This window comes from Camelina sativa, chromosome 16, assembly GCF_000633955.1.
Source record: "Camelina sativa cultivar DH55 chromosome 16, Cs, whole genome shotgun sequence".
NCBI lineage: Eukaryota > Viridiplantae > Streptophyta > Magnoliopsida > Brassicales > Brassicaceae > Camelina > Camelina sativa.
The window spans coordinates 11,724,581-11,744,880 of record NC_025700.1 but is presented as its reverse complement, the minus strand read 5'-3'; the positions used below and the strand labels follow the sequence as shown (position 1 = coordinate 11,744,880).

Genomic DNA, 20,300 nt, shown 5'->3' with positions numbered 1-20,300 from the left:
CTCAAAAAAAAAATTTAAAAAAAAAAAAAAAAAAAGAGATTTTACGTTAAGAATTGGGAATATTTATTCAGTTGTTTATCAGATGGAGAACTAATTACATCCCATAGAATAAAAATGTTCCTCATAAAAGAGACAAGTTCGAGTTTCTTCTCCCAAGACGCAAAGTTCGAATAAAGGCTTTGTGACTATTGTGAGAGACGGAGACTCTTGCTAAGAAGGCTTTGTGAGCCTATCATTGATGTTCACAGTGTGGGGGTTGCGGCACGTGGAGCCTGGAGTCAAAATGATAGCTTAGCAAATCTGATGATACTGTTGTTGGAGTGATACCATTGCAGGCTCCAGTTATACCGTATTTGGCGGGAGTGCAGTTGAGGGTTGTGGTTGCTGAAAAGCTCACATCCAACCTTTCGGGAGGTACCGAGCCTAGAGAGACCAATAAGTGGAGGATGAGGCTGGAGCGTAACTTCCAATCTTTTCAGTGTCACGAAGCGTAGTGGGTTAACCTGGCTGTCCACTACTTGATGGGTAATGCACATTTGAGGTGGAGGAATGTGGGTGCCACGAGGGTGCAGGCGGAGATGACTTGAGCTCATTTTGTGTTAAGTTTAATTCCAAGTTCTATATGTAGAAGGTATTTGACCGGAATGTCTAGGAGTATGAAGTAGAGTTTAACTGACTCCTAGTTTAAGCATGTCGGGCCATAGAGCTAGAGCAAACCTAGGTGAGGAGGAATCTGTGGAGACATCGGGCCTACCTGAAGACCCAATCTAGGGTGAGCACTTACACCACAAATGTGGAGTTGGTTGAGGCAGCGGCAGGGATTGAGGAGACCAGTCACTCAGGTTGAGATGGTCTGCTCCCTCAAGTCGTCCTCAATCCGTGTCGTTGTCTCAACCAACTCCGCCTTCATGGTGTAAGTCCTCATCCTCCAACGGGTCCTGCTCTGGCTCTATCGCCTGGTCCAAAATCCTCGTAGAAACATCCTCACCTAGGACTGCTCTGGCTCTATCGATTATCCTGCAAAAACTAGAAGTCGGTTAAATTCCACGTCATACTCCCATATAGTCTAATCCCCTGCGCCAACTCCAAGAATCGCGTTTCCAACCTGTCTAATGCCTCATGCGGAAAGAACTTGGAGTTGAGCTCCAACAAGAAATCAACTTAAGTCACCTTCATCTGCACCCTCCAAACAGTCACACTCCACCACAAATGTACATCGCCCACTAAGTAGTAGGCCATCATGTCAAGCTAGTACACCTTGGGAAACCTAGGAGATTGGAAGTTATGTTCTAACCTTACCCTCGACTCATCGACCTCTCCAGTCTCGGTACCTCCCAAAAAGAAACCATTATCGATCCTCTGCTCTCTTTAGCAACGGTAGCCCTCGGCTGAACTCGGCCACAAGTGGCGCAACTAGAACATACAATAGTACCGCTTCCGGTAAACGTTCCAGCAACATCGTTAGTAGACCCACAAAAAAATCATCTCAACTCTAGACTCGACCTGCTGTAACCCCCACGTCTAAGGCCCAGCACCACCGGCACCCACCTAGCCAATCCCTCTGGTTCCTCCTGATGCGCATGTGGCTCTGTGACGTGGTTTCCCGTGGTACCCTGAGCCACACTCTTGCTGGCTTGGGGAATCTGTCACCGACTATGACCACGAACATACCCACGCCAACGACCTGCTCCAATATAAAACATTCTCACCATTAATCATAAATCTAATCTCTACATTCAAGACTAAATGCTCTATAGATATATATTGTGAGAAAATAGAATTTCTTTTCTTGAACTTGACTAACTTTTCTTCTGCTCAAAACTCGTTTTCCAAGCTTTTCTTTTCATACAACTACAAGCAACAATACTAATATTACTTTGCTTTTCCTAATATTATGTGGTTCTCTACTTAATTTTCTTCTGCTAATTTTTTTCCCTCAACAATGCTCTCTTACTTTAAATAAGATCCATATCGAACCTCATTAAATTTTAGAAATACTACACTGAGTAACTTGAAACTCATCCATCATGTTGCTCCTTGTTTTCTAATTTAGTCATAACAATTAACAAAAGGAATTTTTGCCAAATATGCCACATTTTTTATAAAGGTTTTGGGGAATGCCACATTTGTTTCATCTTTCTAAAAATGCCACATTATTACTATTCACATATGATTAAAAGATGAAAATACCTTTTTATGAAAGAGAGTGATTGTCGTGGACAAGATTTGATGGACAAGTTATTAGAGTAAGTCATAGACTTGTCCATCAATTTTATTTTTATAACTTGTCTAAGATAATTATATTAACGAAATTGTCCAAGAGTTCAAATTAGTTATCCATATTATTAAAGATAAGTAGTCTATGAAAGATAATTAGACAAAAATGTAAAGTTGTCGAAATGGTGGACCAAAAGAAGATGGTCGACCAAAAGAAGATGTCGAAGATGATGAACCAAAAGAGGATGGTGGACCAAAAGAAGATGTCGAGGATGATGATTTAAAAGAGGATGATGGACCAAAAGAGGATGATGTGGATGAGGGTGGACCAAAAGATGATGTGGAAGATTGAGTTTCTCGCCGACAACCTTCTCCATATCATCTTGTTCATCATCTGCATGTTGTCCATCATTAGCATCTTATCCATCATCCACATCTTATTCATCATTCGCATCTTGATTATCATCCGCATATTGTCTATCATCCGCATCTTGCGGCATCTTGTCCATCATCCACATCTTGTCCATCATCCTTATTTTGTTCATCATCCTTATTTTGTTCATCATATGTATCTTGTCTATCAACAGCATAATGTTAATCGAGGGATATTTATGTCTTTTTAAATAGAGGTTGTGGCATTGTGAGAAAAAAAAGGAAAAAAATGACAATTTGACTAAAGATTTTACTGTTCATGGCATTTTTATTAATTAACTCTTAACAAAACTTTCCACTTTAATTTGACGAATTAATAGATCACTACCAATATCATTATTTTGTTTTGTGAAGCATGGTTTCGTATACAGAAGAAAATAAGAGAAAAATAAACGACAATTAAGAAAATGAGAGAGCTAAACATACCTTGCTATAGAGTGGTGAATGACTTGCGATGCTGCACGGAATGAGAATCATGTAGAGTTGAAGTGGTTGCTCGAGGAAGAAAGGTAGAGCCATAGGTGGAGGTGAGGAGGCGGAGACTAGAGATGAGGGATAATATATATATATATCATTCACGATTTTTACCCCTTCTTTATTTGTTTTTTTCTGTTTCTTTTACACGTTTGTAATACGTTTATATAAAAATGTTGAAACGTCTCGCAAACGTCCCCATATCATAAACTATTTCGTATCTTCCTGCTTGTTTGAAACGTCTTGGGAACGTTTCTAATTGTCTCCATCCTCAAAACGTTTCTGCCTACAGAATGGTGCCCGTGCCCCGTGCTTCATAGGTTATAGTTTCCTTATTCATTTAACCACGGTTTTCAGATCTCCTTTGTCTGTTGAGTTTATATATGGGCCAGTGGATTTAGGTGTTACCTTTAGTATTTTCACTGAGAAGATTCCAGTTTCTTTAACTGTCTGCAAGATTCTTGAAGAAATTGGAAAGACTAAACCAAAATAGCTCGTTCGGTCAATATACTGCTGTACGGCCAGTCAGTTCCTTCTGGCTCAAGCATCACCATCATCTCCGCCTTTGTTATTCACAGCACCTAAATGTGCTATGTGAACTGCTGTATAGCTTCGTAGTTGTTTATTTATGGCTAAACCTTTCACTTATCTAGTTTTTATGGTACTTCTAATCAGTTGACAAAAGAGTTTTGAACTATCTAACAGAGAAAAAAAAGGACCAGATTAATTTTAAAGCAAAGATGTTTAGGTCATTTGAATTATAAACAGTTTACAACCCATCGAGCGATATATCAAAGAAGAAGGAAGAAAAACAAGACTCCACATTCAGAATTGGGAATGTCTCTTCATTTGTTTTCAGACAGAGAAAAATAAATTAGAACCCCTGCTTGTCTGTTAAGCAGATGAAATTGAATTTTTGATCACATCCTTGAGATTTGGAGAGGGACAGTTGCGGTTTCAAGGATATCACTATTTCTCATAAGAGAAACAAGTTTGAGTTTCTCCCAAGCCCCGAGTCGTTCAAAGATATACCTTTGACAATTCTGAGAGGCCGAGACTCCTGCTAAGAAGGCTCCATGAGCTGATCCTTGATGTTCCACGTTCACTGCTTCTCCTCCAAAGAATATATTATCTACTGGCTCTCCTAGCCTCTGGTATAGATCTTCTGGCATCCCAACTACGTCATAAGCATAACACCCCAATGTGTTTGGATCCGTTCCCCATCGTGTCACTAGATATTGAGCCTGAATTTGTTCCAAACCAAAACACCCAATTTAAGTAATCTGAGCATATGATTCACAAGTGTGCAATAAGATATACGGATGAATGCTTACCGGGTCAGGTGCGTCAGGAAACATTTTCTTAAGTTGCAGCATCACAAAATTTGCTGTAGCCTCATCGGATAGTTTTTCCAGGTCTTTGGCTAGATTCCCTGCAGCCATATAAACAAGCACCGGATGGCCTGTTGCCTTATGCAGATTCAGAAAATAGCCACAGGCGTAAGAAGTCGGTGCCACCATCCCCAGGAACTCTACATTGGGCCAAAACGGTCTGTCAAATCTCAGGGCAATCTTGTTCTCATTGCCTACACCAAGACCCGATATCGCAGAGGTTTTCCATTGTGGGAGCTCTGGCTCGAACTGAATTAGATTTGCCTTGAGGACACCGATGGGAACCGTAATGATAACAGCATCAGCAACAAAATTGGTTCCTCCTTCAACTGCAACTGTCACCTTGTTATTGGACGTTCAACATACCTGAGTAACCCTGTGTGAAGTAAAATTTAAACATGTGATTACATTTAAAGTTTGATAGCTAAAATTTAATGTATCACCTCACCAAAGGTTGATTTGAATTACCTATGGCTCAAGCGAATGTCAAGGTCCTTTGCAATAGTTCTGATCACTGGTTCATAACCCTGAACCATTAGCCCGTGACCACCTGAAAGACATTCATCCTGCACAACAAATAACTACTTTGAGCTTTCCTGCTTTCCGCTAAAGCTTTTGTTTCTGCGTATAAGTAGACTAAAACACTTTCGTAGCAAAACATCATTAAACCAAGGAGTATTCTTTCGGAAAGATTTTGACCTAAATATGGACAGCCCTATTCAGATCAAATATAGCACAGAATGTTTCGCTTGCCTGATCCCAACATTTTAGTGATATAAGATTCGCATCGACAGCAAACCATGCCTCCATCCTACATAAGTACCACTGCAAAACTTCGTACGCCATACCTTGTAGCCTAGATAATACAAGAAAATAACAGAGGATTTAACAGATATATAAACTTAAGAAGTAAAACTGTACACGTGTGACTGCAATTGGTACCTTAGTTCTGGATTTCTTTCCAAGACGATGGATATTCCTTGAAGAACTGACATGTCATTTGTAGTTTCATCCCTTATTTTCTCCGTCTGAAATCAACAAGTAAGCTTGAGTCAACTTGTCAATCTCTAGTAATTAGAAAAAGTAATACGGTAAATGCAAAATTTACCTCTTCGAGAATTCTCTTGAATGCATCTCCAACTTCAGTGACCAACTGCGGCGGAATTTTATTCCCATGGGCGTCGAAAAGTCCATAACTGAAAAAAGAAAGCCAAATTCTCTTTATATGTTAGACATGCTTTAAAATCAGTCCACGACTCTTTATCAAGTACATTCAGTACTTGGTAATATAGATAGATTTGATATATGCTTTAGGTCAGAAGTCAGATTGAACTCCATCTACTATGTAGTGTCTTTCAAGCTCTAAGAACGAGCCAAGTAAAACAATAAGATCTAGCAACACCCTATTGGTGTAAATCTTAGCACAGACAAGAGCCATCTACACCATGAACTATCATATAAAAACCAGAGTTGTGAAGGTAGGAAAGAGTTACCTTTCTAGGTCATGATCATACAAGATAGAGTCATCCCCACTAGTTCGGTATAAAGTCAGCCCTAGACGGCGTATAATGGGAGCCAAGGGGTTCTCATCAGAGACTCCATGTAACCTAAACCACGTTTCAGAATGGGTTAGAATGCTCATAATTTATAGAGTCATTCCAGACCAACAATATTTGCAAACTAGAGATCTGAATCTCCAAATAAACATATGAAAGAAGGAATAAACCAAAACCAGCAATGAAGTCGAAGACTACAACTCACCAAGAAGCTCCCATATCAACTGGACAGCCGAAAGAATAATCCGTATGGATACGACCACCAATCCTATCGCGTGATTCAAGAACAATCACCTACACAAAAACATTAATCACAATTAAGAGAATATACAACCTAAAAAAAAGTTAACATGATTAATAGTATCATTTACCTTAAAAGATGCTTCAGAGAGATTCCTAGCAGCAGCTAGGCCAGATATACCACTACCAATCACAATGACAGAAGGCTGCACATTGTTCTGCTTCTGCATTAGCGCAGAGATTGCGCCTGGTTCAAGATCCAAAACACACATGTATATTAGAATTCACAATTCTCACACTCCCAACAATTCATTGCAAATTTCAAAATCTCATACAAAATTCAAAACCAGATTCCAAAACTCATACAAAAAAAATTCCTTATAATCTCAAAATCTTGAAGAAGAACAAAACAACAATTGCAAGTTTTACCTTCAGGAAGATCAGCTGGGAACGAAATTTTCTTATCCATTGAAAGATTTGTGAGGAACGAAACAGAATCGAATTAGGGATGAAGATTTAGGAGAAAATAATTGGGGGAAAAACAAAAAAGAATCTGCAGATATCGGAGGAGAATCTTAATAGACAAGCTTATCGGAGAAACGATTATTATTGTTATTCAATGGCGAGGATTCAAAAACGAATAAAACTTTGAGATTAGAGATTGAAAGACGATTAGAAATAACGGCGTCGTTCACGGCGGAAATCTTACAATTCCGTGATCGGAGCATTTTTTTTTTTTTTTTGGTTTCGCAAGTTTTTTAGAAGAAGACGAGAAACATGAGAGAGAAAACAAAAAAAGAAGAAGAAGAAGGGTTTGTTTCTGTTACCGAAGAAAAATAACACAAAGCAAATAGGTTTTTATAGTACGAGTAGATCTTACAAATGACGTTTTTAGCCCTCTATGTTCCAGATTTTTTCGTCAGGAAGTTTAATGACGTGTTTACCCCTTTGTCTCTATTATTTTGTTTTTGTTATCTGGTCAACATGTTCTTTCCATTTTAGATACTTTAGCTCATGGGCTATTTTTTTTTAATTACAATTGTGTGTGATTAATATAGTAAACAGCTAACTCATGAGTCATGATGTTTTACTAATTTGATGTTGATGTTTATGGTTTTGTCTCTTATGCGAAATAGAGATATTTATATGGGTGGTTGATCTAACTCTATACAATATGTGAGTTTATTGCTTTTAATGGATGATGGCGAATTTAATTTGTTAATTTCTCAAAATGAAATTTGAGATCATATGTGGGTTGTTGTTGTTGTTGTATTTGTGTAATTTAATCGAGAAAGCTGAGTATAAATGGTTAACCACTTACGAGAAAGCTAAGTATAAATAGTTAACCACTTACGTACAAGCTAACCTTTTTTTTTTTTTCATTAGAAAATTTAATTTGCATATTAATAAATTTTTATATGTGTCTTGACTTTTTTAAAAAGGAATACCAAGTGTTTCCTTCCAAATTTGAAGTGATATAGTATTTTAGTTTTCTTATATGATTTTATGAACTTCAATGTAAAAGTTTTTCAAAGTAATAAGTACACTCACTGATTGAATTATAAAATTTGGAGAAATGTTTATTTCGTTTAATCATCTGCTCTTTTAAATAAATTAAATAAGTATGTTGTTATTCCTACAAATAGGACAACATATATTATAGTTTAACCATGGAGTTAAGCAATGGAAATGGAACTTGTGATTGCAAGACAAAATGCTTATATGTTACACATTGATTGTTTAAAAATGAATAGGAACATCTAATTCTCAAATAAAGTTGATTGTTTTGTTAAAACCAACATATGTGAATTTAAATTTAACTATGCAAATTTAAAAAATAAATATGAATAGATTAGAAAGGCAAGAAATATAAAAGAAATATTTTATTTTTATATAAATAAAATAAAAATTGAAAACAATGTTAAATATATATAATACTTTCTAAATTAAAATATAGAATCAAACTCTTACAAGTTACAACACATATGAGATATAACAACATTTGATATTGGTGGGAGAGGAGAAGAGAATGATTACTATAATATGGTAATCCAAATTAGATAATAGAGATGAATCTTTAAAAAATAAGAACAATGTAAAATATATATCATTTAGTCCTTTCTAAATTAAAATATAGAATCAAACTCTTACAACACATATGAGATATAACAACATTTGATATTGGTGGGAGAGGAGGAGAGAATGATTACTTATAAGATAATAATCCAAATTAGATAATGGAGATAAATCTTTTAAAATAAGAACAATGTAAAATATATATCATTTAGTCTCTAAAATTAAAATTTAGCATTAAAAATTTACAATGATATTTCATTTATTTTTTACAATCCATACAACAAAAATAAGAAATAAAAAATTTAAAAACAAAAACAAAAAATGATTTGAGGTATTGTAGAAGAGAATGAGAGAATGTGAAAATGAGATAGTAAAAGAATGCCAATATGAGAGAATGAGAGATTAAGAGAATGATGGAAGTTACATTAAGAATTATGGAGTTACAATAGTAATTTATTGTGTTTGAATAAAATTGAGTGGTAGAATATGATTAATGCATAACTTATTTTATTTTCAGTTATAATTTTATTTTAATGTGTGAGTTAAATGTATTATGTTTATTGGGTCTTAAATATTGTTTAAAGCAATTATAATGCAAATANCAAGTGGCCGAATCAAAATTCACATGATTTGGTTGTTTGTTGATATAAACTCAACACTTACACATAATATTTCAAAATAAAAAAATATTACTTTTGAAGTGACAAACTAAATTAGTTTTCTTATAAAATTATATGAATTCTTCAATCTCAATGATTTTTAAAACTCCAAGGATAAATTATATTTTTTTGGTTTTTTTTTTGTTTTTCACTCATCAATTTAATTTATAGTGCTAGATTTCATACTAATGGTTTCATCTTTAGAGAATTTAGTTAAATGGTATATTTAAAATTATATTTTATTTTTATATTTAAGTTCCAGTTGAATATGATTTCTTTTTTGGATCATATTTTATTTTGATTAAACACACAAAAACCTATTGTTTAATTATGTTCTTTTTGTTTTCAAAAACCTCAAATCATAAAAAATATATATATATTATATTGATATTTGCAGATTTATCAATTGGATCACAAAACAACACAGTCTTTATAAATAGAGTTGATAGACATTACAAAACAAAATAGACTTTATAAATGGATAATTATATTGATCTTTAAATATTATATTGATCTTTATAAATTGTTAAAAATGATACATGATTATGTGAGATAACCAGAGACATATTAGATAATTAGATATGGATCATTTCAACTTCATGATCTTATTGTGTGGTGAATATTGTAATGAAGTATGAAAATAATGACTTATAAGATGTTAATATAAAATAGAAAATGGAGATAAACCTTTTAAAAGATTAAAATATATATATATAAGATATACATATCATCCAAACTCTAAAACTAAGTTTTTATAATGATATTTGATTTAATTTTTTATAACCCATACAACAACAATAATAAAAAAAAATACAAAACAAAAAAAAAGAGATTTGAGAGTAGTGGAAGAAGATGAGAGAATGAAAGAGTGATAGACTAAGAGAATAAGATAATGAGTATTTATAGGAAGATAAATGATGAAAAATTACATTTAGAAAAATGAGAGTTACAATTCTAATTTATTGTTTTGTTTTAATACAATTGATTAATACAACTTAGTAGAGAAATAAAATTAATGCATAGGGGGAATTTATATGATTTCAGTTTTATATTATATGAGTTAAATGTGAAATTATTTTTTTTTAAATTTATATTTTAATATAAATATTTTTTATTTGTTAAAATTGCATTGCCAAGTAGACTAATAACGAGAGTGAAACCTTACTTTTTTATATATATATGATTGCATAGAAGCTGTTTTAGTAATTGTAATTAGGTTATTTAAGATCTCACAGTCATATATGAATGTGGAGTAGTTCCCAACCGTATACACTATTAATTAGAAGAAACATATGTGGACATGTGGGGTTCATAATGCAGTCGGTGGTGGCCACTAATAATAATTGCGATATTGATTTTGAAAGAATGAAGTGGTAAGGTCCTAAAACTTTGGCCGCCATGCATGCACTCAAATGTAATATTATAGAAACGTATGCTAAAAATAATCTAACCACTTGTGAAGAAAAAACTACAACAACAATGCTTGACAGGTGTAATAGACATTAAGCAAGGTGTAAAGAGAATTTATGACAATAATCTAATGGGATTTGACAAATTTTGTGAATTGTTTGTTATATGTTTTCTTTATTTGTTGAATAAATCATTTGAAATTGGAACTTTTCCATATCTTCTATTGTTTCTTTTTTACCATGGTGAATAAACTGTGAGTTGAAATGTGTATCTCGTCAAGAGGAGGTAATCTTTTTTCTAAAGATTTATTTGTGAGGAGCTTGAGAACATGTCTACTTTGAAAGTTAGAAGAGGAACTCAAACACACATGCGCTGAATTTGAGTTTTGAGATTTGCGAAACAGATTATATGATTATTAGATTTTAATCTGGGATATACCGTAAGACAAGTTATTTGTGACAAAAACTTAAAATTTTAAATTGTATTTGTTTGTTAATTTTATTTGCTTTGTTTAGTGTTTAAGATTGTAAAATTGTATTTTGATAATTTTCTGATTTAAAATGCGGCATACTGCAGAACCATTTGATTTTTTGCATAATATTATTAGATGTCTATTAGTCTAACATTGATAGTGTTAACAAAAAAAAATGAAGTTTACTCATGTAGTACAAATTAATGTTATTTTAACTTTTTAAAAGTTTAAATTCTTTAAAATAAAGTACTGAAGTAAGTCATTTTTTATTCATCGATTGAGTAATATATATCCGTTAAGAAAAGTTTGAATCACATCATATGCTGAAAAAAAAAATTCTAGTAAGTTAATGTTTTATGTAATAAGATTCAAAATAATTTAAATATATGATCAACTAAAAGTGAAAGAAAAATCATATATATATGTTTGAATTAGGTAGAGAGATTTATGGAACTTAGATAAAATTTGAAAATATTTTTTTTCAAGTATAGTTAACTTTAACTATAAGTATAAGGGTAAAATAAAAACAAATTAAAAAATAAAAAAATAAAAAAAAAATAAAAAAAAAACTATAAGGCTAAAACATAAAATGTTAATATAGATTTTTATTTTTTCTAAACTAATTTTGATTAAATAAACTTGTTAATTAAATAAAAAATGTCTCAATTAAATATTGAGTTTTGTAACAACATAAAATCAATGACAAGTAAGGTCAAAAACGTTTTTGACTTTGTTGTGAGAATCAAAATCTCATAACTTTGTCATTTAAGATGAGTTATCCATCTGCTAACGTTGAGCTCTTGGGCTATAAAGTCATGGATTTCCTCTCGATCAATTCGATAACAAATCCATCTTCTCTCTTCTTCCTTGTTTTTTTATGAGAGTGCACCACATTGCTAGAGTTCGTTTGGCTTTTGTTGGATATATGTTGAGAATCAATAGAAAAACCGTCACATTATGGAGCGACTTTTGAGTTAAGAAAAGAGATCATCAAAGTTCTTGACTCTCTTTTCTACAGTCGTTCATCAATCATCTTTTCATCATTGTTGTAATTTACTACTTGTTCTATGTTATTCTTTAATAATTATTGGATTTTAACAGTAACACAATCCAATATATGCAAAACAAATAACATAGAATAATTAGTAAATTACAACAATATTGAAAAGATGATTGATGATTAGAGAGAAAGTGGAAAGCAGAGTTTGGAACTTCGGTGATATATCTCTTTCTTTAATTCAAAATTTTTGGTGAAAGAGGATGCACCGTTTCTCCATCAAGAAATACCAAGTTGTTGAGAATTTCCTAAAGAAAGCTTTTTAGCTAGCCCAACCAAACCTCTCCCGAGTATTGACAAGTGAAGAACAAATGACTGCGATATTGAAGGGGTTTATGACAGAAAACACAAGAGGGATCTACAACAAGATTCCAACTTGACATTCTATCTCTCATTGTTAAGTGATATATTTTTTTGCAAGCCAGACTACAAGTAGTATTTAGGCGTACGTAGCGTGTGAGAACCACATGTGTTTATTCCACATTACTTTTGATTTTGCCTCTCGAATAGCTTCTCAGGTGTCCTTTGTGCTGAACCTTGTTTTAAATCGATCTCCCCTTTCCCTTTCAAATCACTATGTCCTTTGTCTCGGTTAATCATTTGTAGCGTATGCCTTCTAAAACTATTTCCATTTGATTTACAGTCTCAGTACAGTTTGTCTAATATCAATGAGCTAGCCAAATAAAATTGGTTGATAAAATGTTTAAATCTTATTTATCAGCCAAAAAACTAATTTATACGACTTAATCATAAATCATCAAGGTATGATTTCTGTTCATGTTTTAAACATCATCGATCATAACTAGTAATTATATTTGACCCCTGCGGTTAATAAACCAAATTAAAAGAAAATCCAATCTAGTATGATCAGCAAAAGCTACTTCAATCATATGTTCATATCCCAGTTGATTTTGAATAGAACCTATACAATCTTCACAATGTTGTTAAAAATGTATCTATCATTAGGTGATGGTGGGGGATCATAAAGTTGTCTATAAGAGAATCTGTCATATATGTGTTGTGTGGTGAAAAGAGATAACAGAGTGGACATAAGTGTGGCTATTCACAAGTGGCTTTGAGTCTTTTTATTAGCAAATTATATATTTTCTACCAAATGAACCAAATCTACACGATCCAATCCTTGTTTGCTTGTCGGCAAAAATAAACCCTTTAAATTAAAAGGCAACAACAAGTAAGGAAAGTTTATCTTTTAGCCAAGGCAAATAAAATCCATACGATAGTGATATTTGATTTTTTTTGTAGGGTTCACAAGAAATAGTATGAGTCGATTACCTTAATAGTATTACTATTTGATCGTCATTATCAAAAGAGAAATACAAAATTTGATAATAAAGGAACAAATCATTACACGTAGTCATGTATGTGTCTCACTTTGTCTGCTTCTGGTCAAGTTTTGCGTAAAGGAAGAACCAATCCCAAAAAACAATACAGCAAATATTTCTCATTTTTGTCATTTTGACTCATTTCCACGTATTCGTGTTAACCAAACGTGTTGTTTATTGATACTGATATTATCAATATTTGAACTGTTAAACAAAACAGTGGACGTGCCGGAGTGGTTATCGGGCATGACTAGAAATCATGTGGGCTTTGCCCGCGTAGGTTCGAATCCTGCCGTATGGGTTCCGTTAGAGCTAGGATAATAACCGAACCAAGATTTTGACTGTTCGGTTATTCTTTCTTAACCGATATGAAAAATGGTAACTTTACGTTGGTTCGGTTCTCGATTAATCGAAGGATATATTTATTTATTTTTTGAATAACTGGATTATACATCAATTAGACCGGTTTTGCCAAAATTTATATCAATTTACGTCAATAACCAAAATCCTTTATCCAGTTACTTTCAGTATTGAATTTCAAAACAGAGTTTAACCAAGAACCAAACCGAACCAAATTTTATGTCGATTAATTTCGGCAGCATTTTCAAAATCAAAACTAACCAAAGAACCAAAGTAAGCGAACCGAAATGAACTGAAGTCCCTGGACTAAGTTTTGTAATAGCCATATCAACATGATCCAAACTCTTGATCAACATATATTTCCGTAGGGATGTGAATATTAAATTGTTCTACATTGACTTTTATTATTACAACTTTGACAAGTTAATGTAAAAGAAACGAAGTAACAAAACTCCAAAGATTATTCTTTATCACACAAATTTTGTGGACAACTTACAAAGACCGGTTCCAATGTAGACTAACTCAGAGAATCTATCATCAACCTTACAAAAGGTGTGGCTCAAGAACGGATCAGAGTGACACCAAACGAGATGGTACAGATCATGAGACCTAGCAAACCCAAGAAACCGTATTTCCTGGAACATGTAGATTACAAAGATTATCAATCGTAAACTCACTCAGAGATGACGACGTTGACAAACATGTCGAAGTATAAACTATTAGTCTCTTATCATCCTCTGACTTAAACTAAATCAATAATGATAACTAAATATGTATAAAGAATAAAAGAACAAACCCAATAGTGAGACGCTTCATGGGATCACCAGTAGCGTAACCTTTGAAGTAGAAGAATCGGCTAACGTTGTAGACCAAACCCAATACAGCACAGATACTAGGGTGCTTCATCCCACCAAGTATCATCAGTATGAAATACATTGGCATCATCTCCAAAGAGTTTTGGTGTCCTCTCTGCAAACCAATAAATTCATCACATCTCAAAACACNATAGCACAGATACTAGGGTGCTTCATACCACCAAGAATCATCAGTATGAAATACATTGGCATCATCTCCAAAGAGTTTTGGTGTCCTCTCTGCAAACCAATAAATTCATCACATCTCAAAACAAGCCGTTAGAAAAAGAATACAGGATCACACAAAAAAAGGGGTGGTTTAACAAACCTGAACACAGTTAAAGAGCTTAGCATCTTTGTTTTCTGACTCTATAGCATAGAGAGTTGGATACTGCACATTGTACCTGCATCAGGATCATTGATTCATAGGTGAATTAGTGACCAATCAATAGAAAAAAAAAAAAAGAGTCTCAAAACTGTAAGATGAACAAACACAAAGGATCATAATCATGTTAAACTACAAATTGCTTCTCAAACGAAATCGAACAAAACAAGGGATCAGAATACAAAATCCAGTTTACAAGTAAACAACAGATTCAGAATCCAGCTAAGCTCAATCAACATGCTTCTCAACTTCAATTTGGAAACAGGTTCAGAATCTAGTTAAGTTCAATCAACATGCTTCTCAACTTCAAATCGAAACGGATTCAGAATCCTATCAACAAGCTTATTAACTTAGAATCGAAACAGATTCAGAATCCTATCAACAAGCTTATTAACTTAGAATCGAAACAGATCAAGAATACCAAAACAATGAATCAAACTACAAAATCCAATTGTACAACTAAGAACATCAAAAATCAATGAAATGAGTTCAAAAACTGTAAGTTTTTAGGTCACAATCAATCTATAGATTTCAATTAAAATTTCTGGAAAATTCGAAAGAAATCGAGAACGATATAGATCGGTGTCGATGAGAGCGCAACGATCTAAAGAGTGTTTATAGGTGGAAACCTTTTACGAGCTTTGCCGACTTGAGCACCCATCCAGAGGTTGAGGAAACAGTAGAAGACTAGGATGATGACGACATACCCGTACTCTTTTGGTAAAAAATCTGTAATCGCCATGGATGGTTTTTTTTTGTTTTGAGGTTGAGCTTCTGATTAGTGATTAGTGATTAGTTGATTACTAATACTGGGCTTAAATAGTCGGTTTTAACAAATATAAAATGATATTATTTGAGTCAGTCGGCAACCGTTGTTGACCAAAGAAAAAACGTGGAAAAAGTGGGTAAATTTATTTGATTTTGTTTTAAGGATATTATAAAGTATTTAAGTATTAAACTTACTGATATTAAAGTAAAAATATAGTAATAAGTGTAAATTATTAAACTCTCTCTGAGACGTTTTTTTATAAAGTATTAACTTAAATTAGAATTGTATAATTATATATCTGACAACTCATATTAGAAACAGAAATATGTAATAGCAGATTAGTCCTTTTTTTTGTAATATGATTTTGTAAGTAGTTTATCAATTAAAATACTGTATACTAGAGGTAAAAAAAAATACTGTATACTATACCACAAAACATAAAACTATAGAATTTACGATTTTATCTAAAATATAAAGAAAAATGGATAAATATATTTCTTTTTTTGATAAATGATTATGCAAATTTTCCATTTTGTTTGTGTAAAAAATTAACAATCGTACAAATTCAATATATATACAATTAATTTTTTTTGATTACAAAAGAATTAGCTCAAATGAGTCAATTTGTGGGAAAATTGTTTACATACATAATAATATGTGGAGATGTACGCAGTTGGCGTGCCAACGAATTCTCAATTACATTTGCATTTCTACAAATAAGAGATAGAGAAAAAGTAGAAAATTCCTCCCTGTCAAACTTGATTTCCTCGAGATACGCAGCGAAAGTCGGCCAGTCTAATGGAGAAGTCACCATCTTCACCAAGTCTGAGCAGTCTGTGAGGAAATGCATGTCCCGAAAGTCATGCCCAATCATGCATCGCATAACCTAAATGAGAGCTTCTACTTCTACATGCAAAGGAGTAAGACTACGCCGGAAACTGGAGGCATCCCTTATTGGCTCCGCATCCTGGACAGATTTACAAACCCATCCTGCGCCAGCAAAAGTATATGTCTCTTTCCAAGATCCATCAACAAAACAGCGGTAACCTATAAACCTATCTAGAAGAGCAGGTGCCAACCCCCCCCTCAGCCGAGGGTTAGGAACATTCGAAGCCGTCGTAATGACCTCAACTTCGTCCACCATCTGGGCCTGATGCCATGTCAATGCCTCGCCCTCTGCTATATGAACAACTTCCTCCGGTCATTCGTCTATATTTTCAAACACCCGTGCATTCCGTGCTTTCCAAATATACAATTAATATTATTATTAAATATTTAAATGTTTAGTTTAAAAGGTATTAGGTGAGGGAAGTTTTTTGGGGGTTTATTAAAAAAAAAAGTTACAAGGTTTAGAAAACAAAAAAGAAGTGGTTTAAGAAACTTTAAAAAGTAATAAAAATCTAATTGCATAATTTTGGCTGTTTATTATTATTTTTGAGTAACAATCTCTAAAATCCATACTAATCACCTTCATATATATGGCGTGATATATTTTAGGTTGGGATCACAAGATCGATATATTTTCGCGACGTTACATAAGACTTAACTCCAAAATTATATTTTTAAGTCGTATATATATATATCACAATGTATTTACTTAATTTATATGTTTGATTTAGTTATACTTTAAGTATAGAAAAAGCACAGTTACACCAAAAGAGTTTATTGGATTTGTGAACACTGATTACTATCTCACAAACAACATCTCTGTCACGAAAATATCAACTTCATCTAAAAATAAAATTTTTATTTCCTTTCCTTTTAGTTGAATAGTCCTGATGTAAGAGAAGGTTTAATATAGGACCTCCTTGTAATTATATGTAACTTAATTACTCATGTAAACCAACTATATATATTCTAAAGGGTGATGTCTAATAAGATTAAGCATTCATTCGTATATGGTATTAGAGCAATTCGATACCTAAACCCTAAATTTTTTTTCTGACCGCCTCTCTTCTTCTTCTCTTCTTCCTCTCCGCTTCTGATCATGTCTGACACAAGCTCACCGGCCACCGCTTCTGAGACCATTGTTGTCTCCTCTTCCCCTGTTTTGTTGAACGTCAATATGTCGAATGTGACAAAACTCACTCCGACAAACTTTCTGTCTGCTTATGTTGATGGCTCCGGATCTGTTCCCCCCTCGACGAGTACCACTAATGGTGTTACTACTCCTAATCCCGACTACAACCTTTGGAAGCGTCAAGATCGGTTGATCTACGGCGCTCTGCTTGGTGCAATCTCCCTCTCGGTACAGCCTCTGCTCTCCAAGGCAGTCACGGCGGCCGACATCTGGACCACCTTGTCGACTACTTATGCTAATCCGAGTCATGGCCATGTCCAACAACTTCGGGTGCAACTAAAACATAGGACAAAGCTCACCTCGATGACTATTATCAAGGTTTTACAACTCTATTTGATCAACTAGCTCACCTCGGGAAACCGGTTGAGCATGAGTCTCAAATTGAGTTCATTCTTGAGGGACTCCCTGATGATTACAAGACCGTGGTCGACCAGATCGAAGGTCGTGATCGTGTTCTGTCCTTGACCAAGGTGTATGAGAAGCTGCTGAACTTTGAGTCTAAATTAGCCACCAAGGCTGCGACTCCTCTCTTGCCGGCGACAGCGAACGTTGCTTCCTATCGCGGAAACAACAACAACTCTCGCAATCATGGTCGTTCCAACACCCGCAACAACAACGGTGGTCAGAACTAGAACCAACAGTCTCATCTCATCGCTCCCAATACCCTCCGCGTCCATACCAAGGCAAATGTCAAATCTGGTGTTCACGACCACAGTGCGCGTCACTGCTCACAGCTCCAACTTCAATCTCTGCCTCCTGGTCCGACCAACTCTTTGGTCTCGTCTTATCCACCTTGGCAACCTCGTGCTCATATGGCAACAACACAACCTTACAATGCGGGTAACTGGATTATGGACAGTGGTGCGACACACCATCTTACGTCCGATTTGAACAACCTCGCATTGCACCAACCCTATACGGGTGGTGAAGAGGTCACCATCGCCGATGGTACAGGTTTGAAGATCACGAACACTGGTTCTGCTTAACACCCCACTCCATCTCGTTCTCTTCTTTTGAAAGATGTGTTATGTGTTCCTGATTTTCGCAAAAACCTGATCTCTGTTTATCGGTTGTGTAATAATAATGGTGTGACCGTTACTTTTTGTCCTGCCTCATTTCAGGTGAGGGATCTCAGCACGGGGGTCCGGTTGCTGCAAGGCAAGACTAGGAATGAGATGTATGAGTGGTCGGTCACATTGCCGTTTGCGACGTCTCTATTTGCTTCACCTTCTCCAAAAACAGACATCTCCTCTTGGCACTTGAGACTTGGCCATCCTTCTTTTTCTATTTTACAAACACTTATTCAGAAATTTTCATTATCTGTTTCCCAATCTTTACACAAACATTTGTCTTGTTCTGGCTGTTCCATTAATAGAAGTCACAAACTTCCATTTTATTCAAACACAATCACCTCCCATCATCCTCTTGAGTATTTATACACAGATGTTTGGACCTCTCCTATTCTTTCCGTTGATAACTATAAGTATTACTTAGTTATCGTTGACCACTATTCTCGATACACCTGGCTATATCCTCTCAAACTTAAGTCTCAGGTCCGTGAGGTGTTTGTTGCGTTCACGGAGTTGGTGAAAAACAAATTTAAATGCAAAATTGGCACCCTATATTCTGACAACGGTGGAAAGTTCATTGCGCTCCGATCGTTTCTCACTACACGTGGTATTACTCACCTCACCACGCCGTCTCACACTCCGGAACACAACGGTATCTCCGAACGGAAACACCGCCATATCGTTGAGACTGGTCTCACCCTGCTAACTACTGGACTTATGCATTCGCGGCTGTGGTCTATCTTATCAATCGCATGGTGACACCAGTTTTGTCCAATGCGTCTCTATATGTGACGTTGTTTGGCCAGCATCCGAATTATGACAAGCTCCGTGTCTTTGGTTGTTTGTGTTACCCATGGATACGTCCATACACAACTCATAAACTTGCTGCACGTTATGTCCCGTGTGTGTTCTTAGGGTATTCACTCAGCCAAAGTGCATATCTTTGCTTGGATAGGCAATCTGGTCGTATATACACCTCCCGACATGTTCGTTTTGAGGAAGATCAGTATCCCTTCGCAACTCCTGCTCCTGTACGGATATTCTCCTCTCCTCCCGAACCTGTTCCGGACACTACTCCCACCGTTGTTCCTCTTGTGCCATCGCCACTCGTGTCATCTCTTCCGTCGTCGCCACCCCCAAGCTCGACACCTCACCCCACCCTACCAACTTCGCCTCTGCTCCAACTGGCATCTCCTCCTCTCTCACCAATGCGAGTTTCCTCCACACCCTTGTCTCCAACGACTTCGACCACTTCCTCCATGGACGTCACCACGAGCCCTGGCCCATCTTCCTCCTCACATACACCACCAGGCCCCTCACCACAATCAAGTCCAATCATCCCGAATTGCTCACCATCACCAAACCCAACACCGTCGCCAACTCCCTCTCCATCACCAGCAGATCCGATACCTACACCTACACCGTCACCGCCTCCATCACCAAACCCTGTCCCTA

At 35.2% G+C, this 20,300-nt stretch overlaps 3 protein-coding genes across 4 annotated transcripts; all 3 read right to left on the bottom strand.

Annotated features, from left to right (window-relative positions):
• On the bottom strand, positions 3,847-7,111 carry LOC104750367 (probable polyamine oxidase 4). 2 transcript variants are annotated; one of them, XM_019237568.1, is made up of 10 exons: positions 6,740-7,111; positions 6,442-6,557; positions 6,276-6,364; positions 6,008-6,121; positions 5,623-5,710; positions 5,457-5,542; positions 5,268-5,370; positions 4,983-5,080; positions 4,458-4,890; positions 3,847-4,367 (listed from the first exon to the last, which is right to left on the bottom strand). In XM_019237568.1, exons 1-9 carry the CDS (start codon positions 6,777-6,779, stop codon positions 4,872-4,874), a joined length of 753 nt encoding a protein of 250 aa, XP_019093113.1. In that variant the 5' UTR covers positions 6,780-7,111; the 3' UTR covers positions 3,847-4,367; positions 4,458-4,871. The 2 variants fall into 2 exon arrangements, with proteins under 2 accessions (XP_019093113.1, XP_019093114.1); XM_019237569.1 differs by lacking the exons at positions 3,847-4,367; positions 4,458-4,890 and having other exon boundaries at positions 5,000-5,080; positions 5,214-5,370.
• On the bottom strand, positions 4,044-4,643 carry LOC109129483 (probable polyamine oxidase 4). Its single transcript, XM_019237748.1, has 2 exons — positions 4,458-4,643; positions 4,044-4,367 (listed from the first exon to the last, which is right to left on the bottom strand). Exons 1-2 carry the CDS (start codon positions 4,641-4,643, stop codon positions 4,044-4,046), a joined length of 510 nt encoding a protein of 169 aa, XP_019093293.1.
• LOC104750366 (microsomal glutathione S-transferase 3-like) lies at positions 14,021-15,719 on the bottom strand. Its single transcript, XM_019237942.1, has 5 exons — positions 15,556-15,719; positions 14,870-14,945; positions 14,694-14,781; positions 14,484-14,568; positions 14,021-14,322 (listed from the first exon to the last, which is right to left on the bottom strand). The coding sequence occupies exons 1-5, from the start codon at positions 15,666-15,668 to the stop codon at positions 14,247-14,249; spliced, it is 438 nt and encodes a 145-aa protein (XP_019093487.1). The 5' UTR covers positions 15,669-15,719; the 3' UTR covers positions 14,021-14,246.

Excerpts from the sequence above, each read along its gene's own strand:
- LOC109129483 (XM_019237748.1), bottom strand. The coding sequence starts at position 4,643 with ATGGTGGCACCGACTTCTTACGCCTGTGGCTATTTTCTGAATCTGCAT. Across the intron at positions 4,368-4,457 it reads TTCCTGACGCACCTGACCCG|GCTCAATATCTAGTGACACG; the intron begins GTAAGCATTCAT and ends GAACAAATTCAG.
- LOC104750367 (XM_019237568.1), bottom strand. The coding sequence starts at position 6,779 with ATGGATAAGAAAATTTCGTTCCCAGCTGATCTTCCTGAAG. Across the intron at positions 5,543-5,622 it reads TCAAGAGAATTCTCGAAGAG|ACGGAGAAAATAAGGGATGA; the intron begins GTAAATTTTGCA and ends TGTTGATTTCAG. Across the intron at positions 5,371-5,456 it reads GAAAGAAATCCAGAACTAAG|GCTACAAGGTATGGCGTACG; the intron begins GTACCAATTGCA and ends TGTATTATCTAG.
- LOC104750366 (XM_019237942.1), bottom strand. The coding sequence starts at position 15,668 with ATGGCGATTACAGATTTTTTACCAAAAGAGTACGGGTATGTCGTCATC. Across the intron at positions 14,946-15,555 it reads GTCGGCAAAGCTCGTAAAAG|GTACAATGTGCAGTATCCAA; the intron begins GTTTCCACCTAT and ends ATCCTGATGCAG. Across the intron at positions 14,323-14,483 it reads ATGAAGCGTCTCACTATTGG|GAAATACGGTTTCTTGGGTT; the intron begins GTTTGTTCTTTT and ends TACATGTTCCAG.